General features: G+C 45.2%; 1 protein-coding gene across 3 annotated transcripts; it reads left to right on the top strand.

Annotated features, from left to right (window-relative positions):
• The first annotated feature begins 2,525 nt into the window (after window positions 1-2,525).
• mad2l2 (mitotic arrest deficient 2 like 2) lies at window positions 2,526-18,431 on the top strand. Of its 3 annotated transcripts, none has more exons than XM_085967128.1 (9): window positions 2,526-2,633; window positions 3,405-3,456; window positions 3,993-4,111; window positions 4,315-4,386; window positions 5,450-5,550; window positions 12,827-12,921; window positions 14,303-14,376; window positions 17,160-17,252; window positions 17,686-18,431. In XM_085967128.1, exons 2-9 carry the CDS (start codon window positions 3,417-3,419, stop codon window positions 17,725-17,727), a joined length of 636 nt encoding a protein of 211 aa, XP_085823254.1. In that variant the 5' UTR covers window positions 2,526-2,633; window positions 3,405-3,416; the 3' UTR covers window positions 17,728-18,431. The 3 variants fall into 3 exon arrangements, with proteins under 3 accessions (XP_085823254.1, XP_085823255.1, XP_085823256.1); XM_085967129.1 differs by lacking the exon at window positions 2,526-2,633 and adding an exon at window positions 2,640-2,913; XM_085967130.1 differs by lacking the exon at window positions 2,526-2,633 and having other exon boundaries at window positions 3,416-3,485.
• Window positions 18,432-22,024: the final 3,593 nt, after the last annotated feature.

The raw sequence follows: 22,024 nt of genomic DNA, 5'->3' as shown, positions 1-22,024 counted from the left end.
TGGGTGAGGTGAGGGTGAAGAGGTGGGTGGGTGAGATGGGGGTAAAGAGCGGGGTGGGTGGGTGAGGTGAGGGTGAGGAGCGGGGTGGGTGAGAGCAGGGAGTGTGTGTTTCTGGGACAACTTGAAAACACTACACAAAAAACAACACGACGATTTGTCCATTCAAAATGGGGACACATGGGTAAACCACTTTGAAAAATTATACCAGAAAAACACACTAGGACCAGAGCAACACCAAATACGCAAAAAACTTGAAAAGCTTGAAATGGCCATAAAAGATAACCAAAACCCGCTAGACGCCATAATAACAGAAAAAGAACTTCTTGAAAAACTCAAGGACCTGCGACCAGGAAAAGCTTGCGGGACAGACGGCATACTAAACGAGATGATTAAACACGCAGACGACAAACTGAAACTGGCTATCCTAAAACTCTTCAACTTGGTTCTGAGTGTCGGTTATTTCCCTGACATCTGGAACAAAGGACTCATAACACCCATATACAAAAGTGGGGACAAAATCGACCCAAACAACTATCGAGGCATCTGTGTAAACAGTAACCTGGGGAAGGTATTCTGTAGCATCATAAACAAAAGACTTATAAACTTCCTTGAAGAGCACAATATCTTGAGTAAAAGCCAAATTGGATTCCTGCCAAACTATAGAACATCCGATCATATCTTCACCCTACAGACCCTAATTGACAAACACGTTCACCATAACAAAAGCAAAATCTACGCATGCTTTGTAGATTTCCAGAAGGCTTTCGACTCCATCTGGCATGACGGTTTATTCCTGAAACTTATCGAAAGCGGGGTAGGAGGTAAAACATATGATGTAATTAAATCAATGTATACAAACAATAAATGTGCAGTTAAAATTGGAGACAAACAAACAAAATACTTCCCACAGGGGCGGGGGGTGACGCAGGGCTCGCCAATCTCACCGACACTCTTTAATATTTACATTAATGGATTGGCAAAACTACTTGAACAATCTACAGCACCCGGCCTCACCCTATATGAATCCAAGGTTAAATTCCTCCTCTATGCCGACGACCTGGTTCTGCTGTCACCAACTAAGGAGGGTCTACAGCAGAACCTGGACCTGCTGGAGTCGTACTGCCAGACTTGGGCCCTGACAATAAATCCCCAAAAAACCAAAGTCCTTGTGTTCCAGCAAAGATCCAAACAACATGGACCCACAATAAATTTCACAGTAGGAACAACCAAAATTGAACAAACCACTCACTACACATACTTGGGCTTAAAAATCAGTTCTACGGGAAACTTCAAACTGGCTGTGAATGAACTGAAAGAGAAAGCAAGAAGGGCTTTCTATGCCATCAAAAAATCAATCCAAATAGAAATCCCAATTAGCATTTGGCTCAAAATTTTCAAATCAGTAATTGAACCAATTGCACTCTATGGCAGTGAGGTCTGGGGACCACTAACACAACAAGATTTTGCAAAATGGGACAAACACCCAATTGAGATCCTACATGCGGAATTCTGTAAAAGTATCCTCCGGACTCAAAGGAAAACAGTAAACAACGCATGCAGGGCGGAACTAGGCCAATACCCATTAATAATCACTATCCAAAAAAGAGCCACCAAATTTTGGAATCACCTACAAATGAGTAACCCCCAATGCTATCACTACGACGCCCTGAAATGCCAAGAGCTGACCATAAAGAAGAATACCCTCAGTCAACTAGTCCTGGGACTCAATAAAGTAACTAATAACAATACTAACAATAACCAGCCCCAGGACAGTGACAGGGTAACACAAAGAATTCGACCCAACACAATCGTCGCTAAGCAAAAGGAAAAATATCTGTCATATTGGGCAGAAACAACAAAAACCCAAAGCAAACTCAATTGCTACTTGGCCCTAAACAGACAATACAACATAGCTGATTACCTGACCATGGTAAAGGATAACAAACTGAGAAGAACCTTGACAAGGTACAGACTTAGCGAACATAGCCTAGCGATCGAAAAAGGCAGACACAGGCAGACCAGGCTGCCAAGAGAAGACAGGATATGCTCTCACTGCAGTCAGGGAGTAGTTGAGACAGAGATGCACTTCCTCACAGCCTGTGGAAAATATCAGGGCATCAGAGAGAATTTCTATCAAAAATTCTCACAAATATGCCCTGAATTCAGAAATCTGACTGACAACCAAAAACTCCCATTCCTACTGGGGGAGGAGAGAAGCTGTGTAACACTGGCGGCACACTATGTTACAGCTTGCCATGAACAGAGGGACAACCAGTAAACTAAGACAAGAGTATATATAAACAAGGCGAAAATATATTTATAAACTCAGGGATATACCTGTTTATACACTGTATGAATGGAACCGCGTTTATGTGTTCAACCATAAATGTATTTTGATGCTTTGGCAACATAAGATGTACCTTATCATGCCAATAAAGCGATTTGTATTGTATTGTATTGTGTGGAGGTGAGGGTGAAGAGCGGGGCGTGTGTGCGGTACGAGCTGTTGCTCGCTTTTTTTGTGACGTCAAGCCGTTGGGTTTAAACTGAAGCTCGCGCTGCGGCACGTTCCAGGCACGCAGGGCGATGACATCAAGACGCATTGTGTAGCTGGGAAGCGGCGGCACGGCAGGGTAGGTCAGGTCAGGCCCGTGGTCGCGGCCTAGGCCGGGTCCCTGGAGTAAATCCCGGAGCGCACTCAGCGGCCGGAGATATGGGCGGGCCGCGGCGTCTAGTGATTTCGGTGCACCGGATTAGGGAGGGGGGAAGGAGCCAAGGATCCCGTTCCTTATCCTGGCTGGAAAGCCCGCGTGTCTGGCCTCGGCTGGGATATCTCCCCGCGCCACACTCGCTTCAGCACCGGTCTCATAGATATCTTCAAGCGCGTCACCGACACTGAAATGCGACTCAAAGGTCTATTGACTTTCCCATTGAATACCAGCTCTAGGGGCATAGCACCCGTGTTACTCTGACCACAAATCAACAGGACTGCTCAGCCTGGACCGTGACCTGAGAGTGGTATCATGTGTTAACACACATCATTGGTCCAGCATTGAAATAATGGAATTCAAAGAGCTCGATTTGTGAATGCTCAGTAAAAATAATTACAAATATTCCAAACGGGAATATAAGATATGTAATCAGTTCTCTCTCCTTTTAAGATGCTCCTTAAAACCTATTTTTGACCAAGCTTTTGGTCACCTACCCTAATATCTCCTTAAATGGCTCAGTGTCAAATTTTGTTTGATAATCGCTCCTGTGAAGCGCCTTGGGATGTTTTACTAGGTTAAAGCCGATATATAAATGCAAGCTGTTCTTCTCCAACGGGACAAGGAATAAACACCGGCAGTTTTCTTAAACCCCGCCCTTCTGACCAATGGTCTTTGATTTTATTTCTCCGACAGGTGTTCGTGAACATGGCCACCCTCACACGACAGGATCTCAATTTTGGACAAGGTGCAGTCTTTGATATTCTCACCTTGTCAGTGAGTGATACTCTGTATGAAACTGTGTAACAAATCCAGCTACTTTGTTTTCTTGTCAATTGTCTCCCTTCTCCCTCTCCTGCTGGTGCTGATTCTGGCTAGGGCACGGTTCCACGGGTATTAGTTGCTTGCTGTAGTTTGCCCAAGTGGTTGTTGGGCAAACAGTAAGTGTTGGGGGCGTCCTAACTGAGCCTGATCCTACGTTCACTTGATGCCCACATGTGTACTTTCAGGTGGAGTTACTGATGGTGATTAAGGAGCAGGAATATTGAGTGTTTTTGTTTTCCATCCCTTCCCAGTCCAGGGGTGCTGAGGCATCTACTTGCTGACTTTGTTACAGTGCTTTGTGCTAAGTAGGCTCAATAGAGACCGCACTCCAAATTTTGCACAGCCCTGTTTCCCTTCCCTATATTCATCCGGCTCCCCCAGACTTGCACTACAGGCTGTGCCCCAGAGCCCTCGCACCCTAATCTGCAGCTGGTCTCATCTCTCTGCCTCTCTCTCCAGTGGTCGCAGATGTACTGTGTGAATTTCTAGAAGTGGCTATTCATATGATCCTGTACGTCAGGGAGGTTTATCCAATCGGAATCTTTCAGAAGAGGAAGAAGTACAATGTACCTGTCCAGGTGAGAAAATATGAGTTTCCAGCTTGTTGATAGTCTGAAGCAGTGCAGTATAGCTCATTCTCCTACACCACTTGGTTACAGCATTGTTTAAGTCTGGTTAGTGTGGAGCTGCCATTGGCGATTTCATGCTTTAAAAAATATTAAGTATCACTCTTTTTGCTGAATGATGCTTTGTTTACCTTTTGAATGCTGTGTTTGTGTAGATGTCGTGTCACCCGGAGTTGAACCAGTACATCCAGGACACACTGCACTGCATCAAGCCTCTGATTGAGAAGGTGAGGAAGACTTTAATTGGCTGTTTCTGTCATGTACAACTGTTTATAAGAACTTACACTTTATTGAGTTTGTTTCTACTCCACATTATCTCTCCTCCCCCTCACCACGTACCAGGTTTCATTCCCCCTCCGAGGGTGGGTCTCTACTGTAAGCTGACTACCAGGATGTGCACAGCAGCTCTTCTGGGTTGCAAGTTGGTGCCTGTCTATATCATTCACTTTTCATATCTTCCCCCAAACATTTGTGGTAGCGAGGGGCTTTTTATCTCTGTTTTTGTCCATTTATCAATGTATTTAATAAGGTCCTTCAAGAAAGGAAAATGTGACTAAGAGCAAGGTAGAGGCTGGGCACTCTGTGTTGAATGGCTCACTTCTCCTCGAAGCTTCTCCATCATCTACAAGGCACAAGTCAGGAGTGTGATGGAACACTCACTAGTCACCTGGAGGGGTGCAATCGCAACAACACTTGACGTTTGACACTATCCAGGACAGAGTAGCCCAATTAATGAGTGACCCTGCTACTGGATTTCGTACTTGCCTCTTCCATCTCTGGTGCACTGTGACTGCACAGGATTCACTTCGGCAACTCACCAAGGTTACCTTGATAGCACCCCCCCCGGTGGACAAGAAACAGTAATGTGGGAATGCCACCACATCCAAGTACACACCATTCAGACTTGGACATCTATTGTTCCTGAATCAAAATACTGGAATTCCCTACCTAATGCCATTGTGGGAGCAACATCAGCGTGCGGAGTGCTGGGGATCAAGAAGGAGGCCCACCACCACAACCTCTGCATTTAGGGATGGGCAATAAATGTGGCCTTGTCAGTGTCGCCCACCTCCCGAGAACAACTATTTAAAAAAAAAAAAAAAGTCACAAACCCAGAGAAGCATTAGTTCTCTCTATCTGCTGTTGGGGCATCTCAGTGTACCGGCAGAAACTGTTGTTTGAAAGGGTGTTACAGATCCCCTTCCACGTTTGTTTGTTAATACATGGATGATCACCTACTTTGAATGAGTCACATGTGGACTGTGACCTATGATCTTTGCTCCCGCTCAGAATGAGGTGGATCGGGTGGTGGTGGTGATCCTGGATAAAGAGCATCATCCTGTGGAGCGCTTTGTCTTTGAGATATCCCAGCCTCCTCTGCTGTCTGTCAGGTGAGATATGTTTAGTGTTCTCTGTTTTCTTGTACTACCTACATCACCAATCTATTGAGCCAGGTCTCTGAAGATTGCTACCAATTAAACGATCTTTAAAACTGTTCAGTTCGGTTTTTGGTCACGTTTCTAAATATTGTAACCCCTTTCCTGCTTTCTGCACTCGGTTACCTAAGCAGGAAATCCAAAGAGACAAAACTGTTCGATCAGTAGGCCTAATGAATCGATGCACGGCCTGATCTCTGACATTGCCAGAAAGTATCTTGACAGGAAATTTGGAACAATGAGTGTATCCCACAGCATCTTGACTCTCGAGGTGTGCTATTTCTCAGACAAAGAATGGGGGTGCGACTGATGAGTTGGTGACTTGTTCCCATTTCTGCATCAGTCCTGTTCTAGATCCAATTACTCGGAGAAATACGAGACCTGGGAAGACTTGCACTCCAACTTAAAATAAAGAATGCTCTCCTTCCAGAGGATCTGCATGGTCCCTAGGTACCTGTCTACAATATCTTGGCTGGGTCATAAGGTACACTGTGGAAAGGGTGGATATGAACAAGTGTGTTGCTTGTTGATGGCACCGGGGAATAGTACACCATTGAGCTGTGGTACCTGGGGCTAGTACACTACTGAACTGTGACACCTGGGGCTAGGACACTACTGAGCTGTGGCACCTGGGGCTAGTACACTATTGAGCTGTGACACCTGGGGCTAGTACACTACTGAGCTGTGGTACCTGGGGCTAGTACACTACTGAACTGTGACACCTGGGGCTAGTACACTATTGAGCTGTGGCACCTGGGGCTAGGACACTACTGAACTGTGACATCTGGGGCTAGAATCATAGAATCCTACAGCACAGAAGGAGGCCATTCAGCCCATTGTACCTGTGCCGGCTCTTTTAAAGAGCTCTCCAATTAGTCCCACTCACCTGCTTTTCCCCATAACCCTGCAAATTAGTCCTCTTCAAGTACATGCCCAATTGTCCTTTGAAAATGACCATGGAATCTGATTCCACCACACTTTCAGGTAATGTGTTCCAGATCTTAACAACCTCTGTGTGAAGACATTTTTCCTCATTTCACCTCTAGTTCTTTTGCCAATTATTTTAAATCTATGACTTCTGGATACTGACCCACTTAACCGAGGAAATAGTTTCTCCCTATTTGCTCTCTCAAAACCCCTCATAATTTTGAATACCTCTATTAGGTCTCCCCTCAACCTTCTCTGCTTTAAAGGAGAATAATCCCAGCTTCTCCAATCTCTTCACATAACTGAACTCCCTCATCCCCGGTATCATCCTGGTAAACCTCTTCTGTACCCTTTCCAGGGCCTTGACATCCTTCCTAATGTGTGGTGCCCAGAATTGTACACGATACTCCTGCTGAGACCTAACCAGTGATTTGTAAAAGCTTAGCATGACTTCCTTGTTTTTGCCCCTACTTACAAAGCCAAGTATCCCATATGCTTTCTTAACTGCCTTAACAACTTGCCCTGTCACCTTCAAGGATTTGTGAATATGCACCCCCACAGGTCCCTCTGCGCTTGCACCCAAAATAGTACCATTTAGATTATGCTGCCCCTCCATGTTGTTTCTCCCAAAGTGCATCACTTCACACTTGTCTACAATAAAATGCATCTGCCATGTGTCTGCCCATTTCACCGGTCTGTCAATGTCCTCTAAGTCTGCTACTATCCTGTTCACTATTTACTACATTGCCAAGTTTTGTGTCATCCGCAAATTTCGAAATTGTACTCCCTATGCCCAAGTCGAGGTCATTTAGCCAATTGCGTACTCAAGTTCCCACTGTCATTTTTATACCATGTGCTTCTATTTTCCGAATAAGTCTGTTATGAGGTACTTTATCAAATGCCTTTTGAAAGTCCTTCATCAACCCTCCCTCTTACTTCATCAAAGAACTCACAGGTTAGTCAGACACGATTTTCCTTTAACAATGCGTGCTGGCTATCCCTTATGAACCCATGCTTCTCCAAGTGAGAATTAATTTTATCCTTGACAATGGTCTCTAGTAATTTTCCCACCACTAACGTTAGACTGATTGGCCTGCAGTTACCAGGTTTATCCCTCCTTTTTTGAACAGGGGTGTAACATTTGCAATCTTCCAGTCCTCTGGCACCACTCCCATATCCAAGGAGGATTAAAAGATTGTGGTCAGAGCTTCTTCTATCTCCACCCTAGCTTCCTTCAGAAACTGACAACAACAACTCGTATTTATATAGTGCCTTTAATGTAGTAAAATGTCCCAAGGCACTTCACAGAAGCGTTATAAAACAAAATTTGACACCGCGCTACAAGGAGATATTAGGACAGATGACCAAAAGCTTGGTTAAAGAGAAAGGTTTTAAGGAGTGTCTTAAAGGAGGAAAGAGGTAGAGAGGCGGAGCGGTTTAGGGAAGGAATTCCAGAGCTTCGGGTCTTGGCAGCTGAAGGCACGGCCACCAGTGGTGGAGTGATTAAAATCGGAGATGCTCGAGAGGCCAGAATTAGAGGAGTGCAGATATCTGAGAGTTTTGGGGCTGGAGGAGATTACAGAGATGGGGAGGAGCGAGGCCATGGAAGGATTTGAAAACAAGGATGAGAATTTTAAAATTGACGCGTTGATTAACAGTGAGCCAGGATTCAGCCCATCTGGACCGGGTGACTTGTTAACTTTGAGTGATGCCAACCTATTTAGTACCTCCTTTCTATCTATTTTTATTCCATCCAATATCTCTACTTCGCTCTCCTCTACTGCAACGTTAACTTCATCCTATTCTTTTGCGAAGACAGATGCAAAGTAATCATTCAGTTCCTCAGTCATGCCCTCTGCCTCCACAAGAAGATTTCCTTTTTTTGTCCCTAATCGGCCCCACCATTCCTTTAACTATCCTTTTACTTTTATATGTTGATAAAAGATTTTTGGGTTCCCTTTTATGCTGCCTGTTAATCTTTTCTCATGCACTCTCTTTTCCCTTGTACCTTTTTCAGTTTCCTCCTGCACTCTCTGTATTCTGCATGGTTTTCTACTGTATTCTGTACCTGACACTTGTCATAAACCTCCTTTTTCTGTTTTATTTTAATTTCTATTTCCTTTGTCATCCAGGGAGCTCTAGCTTTGGATGCCCCATCTTTCCTCCATATGGAATGTGCTTGGTTTGTACCCAAAGTATCTTTGCCTTGAAGGTCTGCCATTGTTCATTAACTGTTTTCCTGGCCAATCTTTGTTTCCAGTGCTAGATCCCTCAAATCACTGAAATTAGCTCTCTTTCCAGTTGGGTATTTTCATTTTGGATTTTTCTGTGTCCCTTTCCATAACTGCTTTAAATCTAAGTATATTATGATCACTATCATCCAGATGCCAGTATACCAGGGAATAGTACACTAGTGAGCTGTGACACCGGGGAATAGTACACCATAAGAACATAAGAAATAGGAGCAAGAGCAGGCCATACGGCCCATCGAGCCTGTTTCGCCATTCAATGAGATTATGGCTGAACTTCTACATCAACTCCATTTTCCCACCCTATCCCCATGTATCTTGATTCCCTTCGTGCCCAAAAATCTGTTGATCTCAGTCTTGAATATACTCATCGACTGAGCATTCACAGCTCTCTCGGGTAGAGAATTCCAAAGATTTACAACTCTGAGTGAAGAAATTTCTCCTCATTTCAGTCCTAAATGGTCAATCCCTTATCCTGAGACTATGACCCGTAGTTCTAGACTCTCCAGCCAGGGGAAACAGCTTCTTGGCATCTACCCTGTCGAGCCCTCTTAAGAATTTTATACATTTCAGTGAGATCACCGATCATTCTCCAGAGAGTACAGGCCCATTCTACTCCATCTCTCCTCATGGGACAACCCTCTCATCCCAGGAATCAATCTAATGAACCTTCGGTGCACCCACTCTAAGTCAAGTACTGTATATCCTTTTTTAGGTGAGGAAACCAAAACCACACGAGTGAGCTGGGGCTAGTACACTAGTGAGCGGTGGCACTGGGGCTAGTACACTAGTGAGCAGTGGCACTGGGGGCTAGTACACTAGTGAGCAGTGGCACTGGGGCTAGTACACTAGTGAGCAGTGGTACTGGGGCTAGTACACTAGTGAGCAGTGGTACTGGGGCTAGTACACTAGTGAGCAGTGGTACTGGGGCTAGTATACTAGTGAGCTGTGCTACCGTACCATCAATTAAACAAGGCTTACTGCCCGGCTTTTTATCGTTTAAACAAAATTGAATAAAACGGATCGGATTCCCTGAGGGAAAACAGAAAAAGCTGAAAACACACAGCCAGTCAGTCAGCATCTGTGGAGAAAACAGAGTCACAAGAAATTAATGGGACTGAAAGCCGCTAAATCCCCTGGACCTGATGGCCTACATCCTAGGGTTTTGAAAGAGGTGGCTATAGAGATAGTGGATGCATTGGTTGTCATTTTCCAAAATTCCATAGATTCTAGAATGGTTCCCGCAGATTGGAAGGTAGCAAATGTAACCCCACTATTTAAGAAAGGAGGGAGAGACAAAACGGGGAACTACAGACCAGTTAACCTGACAGTAGTAGGGACAATGCTAGAATCTATTATTAAGGACATGGTAACAGGGCACTTAGAAAATAATAATAGGACTGGGCAGAGTCAACATGGGAAATTGTATTTGACAAATCTGTTAGAATTTTTTGAGGTTATAACTAGCAGGATAGGTAAGGGGGAACCAGTGGATGTGGTGTATTTGGATTTTCAGAAGTATTCGATAAGGTGCCACACAAGAGGTTATTAAACAAAATTAGGGCTCATGGGATTGGGGGTAATATGCTAGCACGGATTGAGGATTGGTTAACAGACAGAAAACAGAGAGTAGGAATAAACGGGTCATTTTCGGGTTGGCAGGCTGTAACTAGTGGGGTACCGCAAGGGTCAGTGCTTGGGCTTCAGCTATTCACAATCTACATCAATGATTTGGATGAGGGGACCAAATGTAATATATCCAAGTTTGCTGATGATACAAAGCTGGGTGGGAATGTAAGTTGTGAGGAGGATGCAAAGAGGCTTCAAGGGCATATAGACAGGCTACGTGAGTGGGCAAGAACATGGCAAATGGAATATAATGTGGAGAAATGTGAAGGTATCCACTTTGGTAGAAAAAATAGAAAAGCAGAGTATTTTTTAAATGGTGAGAGATTGGGAAATGTTGGTGTTCAGAGGGACCTGGGTGTCCTTGTACATGAATCACTGAAAGTTAACATGCAGGTACAGCAAGCAATTAGGAAAGTAAATGGTATGTTGGCCTTTATTACAAGAGGATTTGAGTATAAGAGTAAAGATGTCTTACTGCAATTATATAGGGCCCTGGTGAGGCCACACCTGGAGTATTGTGTACAGTTTTGGTCTCCTTACCTAAGGAAGGATATACTTGCCATAGAGGGAGTGCAACGAAGGTTCACCAGACTGATTCCTGGGATGGGGGGATTGTCCTATGAGGAGAGATTGAGTAGACTAGGCCTATATTCTCTAGAGCTTAAAAGAATAAGAGGTGATCTCATTGAAACATACAAAATTCTTACAGGGCTTGACGGGGTAGATGCAGGGAGGATGTTTCCCCTGGCTGGGGAGTCTGGAACCAGGGGTCACAGTCTCAGAATAAGGGGTCGGCCATTTAGGACTGAGATGAGGAGAAATTTCTTCACTCAGAGGGTGGTGAATCTTTGGAATTCTCTATCCGAGGGCTGTGGAGCCTCAGTCGTTGAATATATTCAAGTCAGAGATCGATAGATTTTTGAATATTGAGGGAATTGAGGGATATGGGGATAGTGCAGGAAAGTGGAGTTGAGGTAGAAGATCAGCCATGATCTTATTGAATGGCAGAGCAGGCTCGAAGGGCCAAATGGCCTACTCTTATTTCTTATGATGTTGTGTTTTGGGCTTGTACCCTTCTTCAGAACTGAAAAATAAGAGATGAACTAACATATTAATAGAAACTAGAAAAGGGAGTTGACAGAGAGGAAGCATCAGTGGAACGATTGCGCGATCATTTCCCTCAAGTTATAGCAGCATTAAAGAAATAAAAGGACATGTGACTAGCTGAGACAGTGGGAGGCCTAAAGGAAATGGGAGTGATGGAAAACTCAAGCTCTAGGGATCAGGTTTGAAACGTTAAATGGAAGCATCTGGCAAAGTACAGCAGGCCCAGCAGCTCAAAAGTAGAAAGTACAGGTCAACGGTGGGCGCAGCACTGTGTTATGAATGATTCCCCCATCCCTCAAATGCCAGACCGTTTTTCCTCCTCCCGCCGGACCACCAACAGACCCTCTCCAATTCATCGAGGAGTTTGGCAAACTTAAAGAACTATCTGATCTCCTGAGGCATTAATCAAGGACACTTGTCAAATTGTCCTCTTCTTTTCCTGGAACCGTCTTTGTCTCTGACTCTCATTGTTCCCATCTCCCTCTTTCTGTAAGAAAGTAGACAAACATTCTCTTTTAAATCAATCTGTGATCTTGCTATAACCCTGTCAGTGGTTATGGCACTACCTGGAAGCACTGCCGTGAGGATTTTCCCACAATTATGCACAATATCCACAACGTTACTTAATCTGATCTCATTCCTGTATATTTCCCCCTCATCACCCTGGCAGTTTCTTTTGCAGTCTAAAGGATTAATGGATGTTAGTGCAGTATGTTAGCAGGCACTTTTCGATAAAGTAACAGTCTATGGTGACCGCTTGGCACAGCCCAGGAGTACAGGGCAGAAGGGGGGCCGGGGCAGTATAGCACAGGTGCTAAGTTTTGGAAGACCGGCCGGCCTGTTGCTGGGGCTGGGAGAAAATAGGAGCTGATGGTGGAGCGGCTTGGGGCACTCTCAGTGAGCGAAAAATGGTAGGGAGCAAAGTCAGCCGCCTGGGAGAAGAGAGGCCTGGGAGTGGGTGTAGCCATTTTCTCTCTGGTTCAGAGAATCATACAGGTGAGGTCAGGATCAGACATGGATGTGTTACTCCCACGGTCAAATAGCCTACAAACACTATCGACATAAGAAAATAAGAATTAGGAGCAGGAGTAGGCCATATGGCCCCTCGAGCCTGCTCTGCCAAAGGCTCACACTTGAAGAATGGCCACCAGGGAGTAACTAATGCCAGTTGAGCAATACCCAGGAAGAGTCAGTGGTGTAAAAGGGAGGAAGGAGTAATTAAGGACACAGCATTTGAGGGGCACTTGTGCAGCCAAAACTTTTTTATTGGTTGGATTTTCCTGTGACATCTATTAATCTTTCTTATTGCTGTTTTGCAGCTCTGACTCGCTGCTTTCCCGTGTTGAGCAGCTCCTTCGAGCATCGATCCTGAAGATCAGTGTCTGTGATGCAATTCTTGACAGCAACCCTCCAGGTAAATCTGTGCTTAGGAGTGTGTTTGTTGCACGCACAGTCGTAGCAAGCTAGGAATTTTGCTAACTTCAGCTGGGCATACAGGGGACTGAGAGAAACTGACTGTGAAAAAGACTGGGTGCAATCTGACTGATTTGGGGAGTGGGACTGTTTTTTCTGTACTTCTCTGGAACAGCGACTTTCTTTTTTCTGATACTTTTTTCTCCCCTCCTCTCCTGAAGTTATTTACTTTTCCTGGGGTATGATTTTATGGGCACCAATTACTCTCCAGAATCTGTAATAAGAACAGAGAATGGTGGAAATACATGTTCTGTTGAAGGAGTTTCAGCCCAAAATGTCCACCTGGTTTTTCTCTTCATATATTGATGGATCTGTTGTATATTTCCCACAGTTTTTCCTGATGCCACACCGAAAGGGCCATTCTTGATATTCAAACCTAGATGGTGATCACTGGCAGCCTATTTGACTGTGGGTGGTATCACAGCTGAATTTAACTGTCCTCGCCCAACCTCCACACGCATGCACTTTCCACGAGATAACACTGTCTCATTTCTCCTCCCTAATCCAGAGGACTGAAAAAAAGCTTTAATTTACATATCACCTTTCATGTCCTCAGGATGTCCTGAAATCCTTCACAACCAACAAATACATGTTTTTGAAATGTCACTCTTGTAGGCAAATGTACCAGCCAGTACATGCACAGCACAGTCACACATCAAGCAAATGACATAAACAACCAGATCACAAAAGCAAAATACTGCGGATGCTGGAAATCTGAAATAAAAAAAGAAAATTCTGGAAATATTCCGCAGGTCAGGCAGCATCTGTGGAGAGAGAAACGGAGTTAACGTTTGACGAACTCTGGCGAAGGGTCATCGACCAGAAACGTTAACTCTGTTTCTCTCTCCACAGATGCTGCCTGACCTGCTGAGTACTTCCAGCATTTTCTTTTTTTAAACAACCAGATCATTTGTTTTTGTTAGCATTGGTTGAGGAGGGAATATTGCCCAGCATCCCAGGAGTAGTGCCTTAGGATCTGTTAGATACTCTTGGACAGGCAGACAGTTTAATGTTTCATCCAAAACACCACATCATGCAGCACTCCCTCAATAGCTCACTGAAACACTTGTAACCTTAACTGCTGCCCTAGATGCTCAGTTAATTTAGTACAGACTGGGAATCGAACCTGGGACTTTCCTGGTCTGCACGGCTCAACTCTCTGGATTAGTTTGCTGTGCCATTGAGGGAGCATGATTTGTTTTTAAGTATTGCTTTGTAACTTTCTAATGCAGAAGCTGGAATACATTCCTCCTGGGTTTTTGTTTCGGGCCCTGTTTTCCTCCTATGTTTGTGTTTATTAGAATTGTGCTGTTTATTTCTAGGTTGTACCTTCACTGTGCTGGTTCATACCAGAGATGTTGCCACTCGAAACATGGAGAAGATTCAGGTGATAAAGGTGAGCAGACTATCTGGGTAGTGGGCTGGGGTCTGTGATATGTAATGTGCTGGTAACAGTGTACATTTATGTTACATGTGTCTCCGGTGAGGGGGATTTTCTGTATATCCATCTGACTGAGTGCTCAGAGCTTGGACCTTGGCCCCATGTCTGCATACATTGTTAATGGCTCGCTTTGCTCAGTCACTGTCCCTCTCCCATTCAAAACTGCTGGCATCAACCCCTCTTTTATATAAAAAAAAAAAAAAGCCATCCCATGACCCGTCCATCCTCTAACTTTTTTGCTTTATTTGTAATGTCCCCGTCCTCTCTCCAAGGTCCTCGAAGATGTCTTCTGGCTCAAAATTCCCTGCTCAAATCTCTTCAGTTTAACTTCTATCCTGGCCGAAGTCACAAATGACATATTCTTTGACTGCGATCATGCCCATTATCCCTCCTTGTGTTCATACCATATCATCCTTCTTTATTGCCTCTCTGTTGTCCAGCTCCGTGGGACTGCCCTTGCATGATTAAACTCCTATCTGTCCAAATGTAGCCAATCCATATCCAACACTGGTTTCTCTTCCTGTTCCTACACGGTCACCTTCAGAGTTTCCCAAGAATCAGTCTTTGACCCTCTGTCCTCTCTGATATAATCCATAGGCATGGAGTCAGTTTCCATATTTATGGTGACAACACCAGCTCTACCTCTCTACCATTTCTCTCAACCCCATGGTCACCTCTGTGCTGTATTAAGTCGTGGATGAGTTAGAATTTCCAGGAATTAAACATTGGGAGGACCAGAGCCACCACCCTCCTCCCCTGCCATAAACTCGGCTCCATCCCCTCCCGGCCACTTGCTCAGGCTGAATCAGACCATGCGAAACTTCAGTGTCCTGAGTTTCAAGCTCCACTTTCTATCCATCACCCAGTTGGCTTCCTTCCATCTCCATTCCATTGAGTATAATTACTGCCATTACATTTTTATCAAAATGCATCACCTCACATTTACTGACATTGAATTCCATCTGCCACGTTTTAGCCCATTCCCCTATCTTATTGATAGGCCTTTAGAAGTTTAAAGGAAGTTGCAAAGAATTAACTATACTTCCTATTTGGCTATCATCTGCAAATTTTGACACTACTGCCTCTATGTCTATATCCAAATCACAGTGAACAGAAGTGGTCCCAGAACTGAACCCTCTGGCACCACAGGACTGTAGACCAGCAGTGGGATTTTTTTTTTCCTGCATGCCAAACACCAAAAGCAACAGGTTATATACAGAGCTGAGAGCTTCCACGGTCATCGGATCAGAGCTAAGTTCTGTAGCTTCACATCTAGTCGAGAATGGTGGTGGGTATTCAGGCAACTGTCTGGAGGAGGAAGCTCCATAAACATCCATATTCTCAACCACAGTGGATCCCAGTAGGAGTGCAAGAGACATGACTGAAGTGTTTGTAAATGTCTTCAGCCAAAAGTATCAAGTGGATAAACCTACTAGGCCTCCTCACCATCACTGATGCCAGTGTCCAGCCAATTTGGTTCACTCCAAGTGACATTAATAACTGACTAAGTACACTGGACACAGCAAAGGCTATGGGCTCTGATAATTCCTGCCTGTCGTGCTGAAGACTTGCTTACTGGAACAAGCTGCCCCCAAGCCAAGCTATCCCAGTGCAGCAATGACACTGACATCTACCCAACAATGTGGAAAATTGCCCAGATATGTCCTATCCACAAAAAACAGGATAAATCTAACGCAGCCAATTACCTTCCAATCAGCCTCCTGACAATCATTAGTAGAATGTTGGAAGAAGTAATTAATAGTCATCAAACAACAGCTACTTCCAATAACCTGCTCACTAACGCTAAGTACGGGTTCTGCCAGAACCACTCGGCTCCAGACCTTATCACATTGACACGAGGTGAATGTCAGAGAAGAGGTGAGTAACTGCACTTAACCTCAAGGTCAGGAATGGGGCTGTTTGCTGTCACTTCCAGTGTTCAGCTCTGCTCAACTCCTCCAATAATGGAGCAGTCCACACAGGTCAATAGTAGGACCAGGATAATGCCCAGGCTTGGGCTGACAAGTGGTAGTTAACACACATACCACGTAAGTGCCAGGAAATGACCATCTCAAACAAGAGAAAGCCTGGTTATCTTCCTTTGACCTTGAGTGTCACCACCGTAGCTAAGTCAGCATCAACACCATTGACCAGAAGCTTAACTGAATTGGCCATATCAACACCTTGGCCTGGGCAGAGCTTGGATAGCCTGCGATGAGTGGCTCACCTCCCGACCCCTCAAAGCTTCTCCATAGCTACAAGGCTGAACTAAGGATTGCTTGGATGGGGGTGGATGCAACAACCCTCAAGAAACACCATCCAGGACAAAGCATGGTGCCCTTGCCACTGAATTCACTATCCACCCTCTCCACCAGCTTGTTTCAACAGCACCTCCCAGCCTCACAACCTACCACTGAGCGGCAAAAAGCAGCAACATAATGTGAACAATGCCACCTGCAAGTTCCCCTCAAGTCGCACGGTATCCTGACTTGGACGTATATCGCCATTCCCATATTGTCACTGGATCAATATCCTGGAGTTCAGTATCCAACACCATTCTGGGAGTACCATCACCATACGGACTGCAGCGATTCAAGGAGAAGACCCACCACCACCTTGGGGCAACTAGAGATAGGCAATAAATTGCCCATAACCTGAGAACAAATACACAGAAAACAACAATTCATGTTGTGCTTCTGTCATTTTCGGCCTTGCTGATTTGTTTCTTTCCTGTGCAGGACTTCCCGTGGATCCATGCTGATGAACAGGAGGTGAACATGCGAGAGCCACGTTTAATCCCGCTGAAAACTATGACATCAGATATCTTAAAGGTAACACTTTAACTCTAGCAAGGGGTGTCTTATGTTGGATTTGTGGTTCCTGTGACAGTAGCTCTCATGCATTTTATGATTGTAAACTCATTAGATGTTTATGAAAAGATTTCCAGACCACAAGAGTACATTAAGTGGTAACTTTGGGTGGCAGGTGAGGCCATTTGTTGGAAAATATCACAACTAGGATCATCTACTTTAGTTTGTTTTCTATGAATTTTCTGAACCCACTTGATGCTAAATACACGGGGCTGTAGAATTAACCCAGTGATTTACTGTGCTGCTTCCTGGATTACATCTGAAGAAAATTATAACAGTGACTACGCAAACTGATCTATTGAGCACTGCTCCAGTCCACTGTCTGCACGGTACTGCACAACACCCTCACATTGGGGATTGCACTTGACTCATGCTTTTCCATACTCTTTTATAGATGCAGTTGTACGTTGAGGAGAGAGCTCAGAAAACATCCTGACTGCATGTCGGACCCTATGGCCTCAATACCAAGTGGAACAGAGATCCCAAGGCACTGGGCATGTTTCATCACTGAACTGACTTGTGGGATATGAGAGAACTTTCAAAACTCAGGAAATGTGAAGCATTAGTGGGGATCAAATCCTGAATTGGCACATGTGGATGGGTGTTAACCCTCTTGTACTATAGTGATAGCTTGTGGTTTGACCATGTACACTGTGTTGTGCTGCATACATTGAGGATGAGATGAAATTCGGTGTAAATTTGTAGTTGAAATAGTTTTCCTCCTGCATGATTAGGCATTGCTTTTTAAGATGTGCTCAGTAGACTTTCTTCCGAACAGACTTTGCAGCAATGTTACGGCATCGTACAAATGTACAAGGTTTATAATCTAGAAACTGCAGAACTGCCCCAGCAGTCATCTGCCAGCTTCCATAATGAGGAATTAGTCAACTGTACCAGGTTACGACCTTCACGAGGGGAGGGAGCAGTGCTGTCGCACCCCACCGGAGACTGGTTGCAGGGTCTTGGAGAGGGCTTGAAGCCCTGGTCTATTTGGCACTTCTAGATGGAAGAAACTGGTTGGGTGAAAGAACATTTTATAAATTAAAAATAGAAATGTGTGAGAGGCCAGTATGGTTTTTCTTTATTTTCAGCATTTTAAAAAGTACAATAAACAAAGTCCTTAAATAGGAACTAAACTAGTTTACAAGATATTTTGTGAAATCTGTTAACAGCTTTTATATTTTTTTACTCTATTTTAAAGTTCTCTTCTTTCTCTTAGTGATGTAGGAAAACAGCCTAAGGTGCTTCCAGAAGCATAATCTGACAAAAATAGACACCGTGCTGGAGAAGGAGATATTAGCAGGGGTGACCAAAAGCTTAGTCAAAGAAGAGGGTCTTAACTGAGGAGGGGTTTAGGGAGGGAATTTCATACCATGGGCCCTAGAAAATACTCTGATTTATCTTTCTTGGATGCAAAGTGGATGACCTCACACTTGTCCACAGTGAACTCCACTTGCCATAATATTACCCACTCACTTAATCTGTTTATGTCCCTTTGCAACATCCTGCTCGCACATGCACTACTTACTGTCCCTCCTAACTTGGTCGTCATCTACAAACTTTGGTTATACAACTCTATTCCTTCATCCAAGTAATTTAATAAATATGGTGAAAGGTTGAGACCCCATAACAGATCCCTGGGGAACACTACTTACCACATCCTCCTCTTCTTCAGCAGTCCCTCGGAACCGAGGATGACTTGCTTCCACACTAAAAATGAGTTCTCAGGTGACTGATGAGTCCAATGCGGGACCTACAGTCTCTGTCACTGTTGGGGTTGTCCATGAGGGTCCTGGCGTTCCAGGTCCCGAACTTAATTTTAAAGGATGGAAGATGTCTGTGCGTGAATTCTTTTAACGTGGGGTGACCGTTGCACACGGGCTTGATAGAGCAAGGTCTTGGTCCAATGGCAAGGGGATCCAAGACGATTGGAGACCAGGCTCTGTTACATTGGCCTAGCACGCACGCACGCGCGCGCACACTCCTACTGTCATCCTCCCTCCTTCCCGCAGGTCCTCTCTGCCTGGGTTTCATAGGCTATAACCCTGTAGTAACAAAGGCATTAAACATTAAAAGATGCATCAAATGTTAAACTGAACCAGGTGCTTCCTGTGGAGTCCAGCAGATCTACCCTAGTATTGAGTATGAGGCTTCAGGAAAAGAAAAGAAAAAAATTGGGGTTGGGAAGGGCAATTTTAACTAAAATATGGTTGCTGAGACCAATTTGAACATCCCTACTACCGATGCCACATTTGAAATCGGCAACCTCTGCAGAGACCAAACATTTTCAACATGCCGCCAATCCGAATACCTACCCTTTGTCCCCACTCTGTCTCCAATTTCCAACCCAAATCAGAAGGCTAGCTCCAATTCAGTGTGCTCTCATTTTTAATAATCTCTTGTGTGGACACTTATTGAATGCCTTCTGGAAGTCCACATAGATAACATCCATAGACTCCCTTATCTACCTTTTTATTAGTGACCTCAAAGCATTCAACTAGATTAGTCAGACATGACTTGCCCTTAACGAATCCATGTTGACTCTCTGATCAGCTCATGTTTGTTCAAGTACTCATTCACTCTGTGACAGATTATAGTAGCTTCCCCACAACTGATGTTAAACTGACAGGCCTGTAAGTTACCTGGTTTCTCTCTCCCACCCTTCTTAAATAATCTAGTGACATTAGCAAATTTCCTATCTAACGGCATAATTCCTGAATCAAAAGAGCTTTGAAAGATTATGATTAACGCTTCTGCAATTTCCTCACCTTTTAATACCCTGCGATGGAAACCATCATGTCCTGGATATTTATCTAGTTTAAATCCCATTATTTTCTCTCTTAACATATTGTTACTTGTATTGAATCCAGTAAGTTCCTCCCCTTGCTTTATTTTTAGTTTTTATCACTGGTATTTTATCTTCCTCTACTCTAAAAATGGATATAAAGTATGGAGTGATTATCTGCACGAACATTCTGCAAAGCTTCTGCGCATTCGCTCGGTATCCCGGAGTCGTGCGTGTGCACTACCCAATAGTTGTGGCCACACTTTCTTCAGCTCTGTGGGAGAAGGTCACTGGCTCTGTGCTGGCAGTGGAGGACAGCGAAAGAGGATCGAAACGGGAGAGAAAAGGAATTGGAGGGGAGAGGGGTATCAGAGAGGGGACGAGGGGGAGGGGAAGAGGGGAGGATCGGAGGGGAAGAGGGGGGGATCAGAGGGGAAGAGGGGGGGATCAGAGGGGAAGAGAGGGGATCGGAAGGGAAGAGGGTGGATTGGAGGGGAAGGGGGGGATCAGAGGGGAAGGGGCGAGAGGGGATGGGGGTGAGAGGGAATCGGAGGGGATGGGGTGGGGTGGGGGGGAATCGGAGGAGATGGGGGTGAGAGGGAATCGGAGGGGAAGGGGGGGGAATCGGGAGGTGGGAGGGAATTGGACGGGAAGAGGGGGGATTGGAGGGGAAGAAGGATTGGAGGGGAAGAGTGGGGAGAGGGAAGGGGGGATCAGAGGGGAAGAGGGGGGGATCGGAGGGGAAGAGGGAATTGGAGAGGGGAGAGATAGGGGATTGGAGTGGGGAGAGGGTGGGGGAGAGAGAGGGATCGGAGGGGGGAGAAGAGCACGGAGAGCACAGTGGGGATTGGGAAGAATGTGATCCAGGTCTAAAGGGGGAGGGGAATGAGAGTGAGGACGTGATCCAGATGGTTAGATTGATCATGTTCTTCCAACCACAACCCCTTTACACCCGTACCACGTTTTCCTCTCCACCCCCAAGACCTGGATAATTTCTCTGAAAGCGCAGTGTGTGTGTGGCAAGTGATATCATTGGACTGAGCGAAATCTGGAAGTCATGACACTCACTATTCACTTCATACCCATAAACCTGTTAACAATCTGTGACCCACACACAACGCCCCATCTATGGAGAGGGGGAGGAGTTCATGAACCGGGCGGGGGGGGGGGGGGCGCGGGGAACTTGCGCAGGGGGAGAAGGGTGCGTGGTGGAAGAAGGTCAGGAACTTGGGCAGGTCAGAAGTTTGGGGGAGGACAGAAAATTGGGCAGAAGGAGAAGGTTAGGAACTTGGGGGGTGGGAAAGAGGTCAGGAACCTGTTTGGGGAGCGAAAAGGTTAGAAACTTGAAGGTGTGCGGAAGGTGAGGAACTTGTTGGGGGTGGGGGAAGTAGAAACTTATTTGTTGGGTGGGAGAGGGTCTTAACCCGCAAGGGTGAGCCCTGTGTTCTATGGGAGCTCTGTCTGTTCTATGTGAGCTCTTCTGTCTGGAGCAAGGCGGTCAGGATGGCTCCAATTACACTTTGCAAACTAATTGATTACGTAGGCAGGCAGGATCTAATTACACATTCCAGAGAAACTGCTGGCTGTATCTTGTCCTCCAAAGGGACCAATTCGAGATCTGGTGTTGGAAATAAACAAGACCTTTTTTGATGCTCCCAGGTATGGGTGGGGTTTAGTGACGCTCCCTGGTGTGGGCAAGGTTTGGACATGATCACCTGGTGGGTGGGGTTTGGACTTGGTCCCCCCCTGGTGGGCGGGTTTGGACTTGATCAAAGCTGGGTGGGCGTGTGTACTGTGAGGAGGATGCCGAGAAACTCCAGTATGATTTGGACTGGTTGGGTGATTGGGCAGATGCATGGCAGATGCAGTATAATGTGGATAAATGCGAGGTTATCCACTTTGGTGGCAAAAACATGATGGCAGATTATTATCTGAATGGCAATAGATT

This window comes from Somniosus microcephalus, chromosome 25 (genome assembly GCF_052327205.1).
Source record: "Somniosus microcephalus isolate GS21.2 chromosome 25, FLI_Smic_1.0, whole genome shotgun sequence".
Classification (NCBI taxonomy): domain Eukaryota; kingdom Metazoa; phylum Chordata; class Chondrichthyes; order Squaliformes; family Somniosidae; genus Somniosus; species Somniosus microcephalus.
Note: the sequence above shows the minus strand (reverse complement) of the source record. Positions and strands in the feature narration are given on the sequence as shown.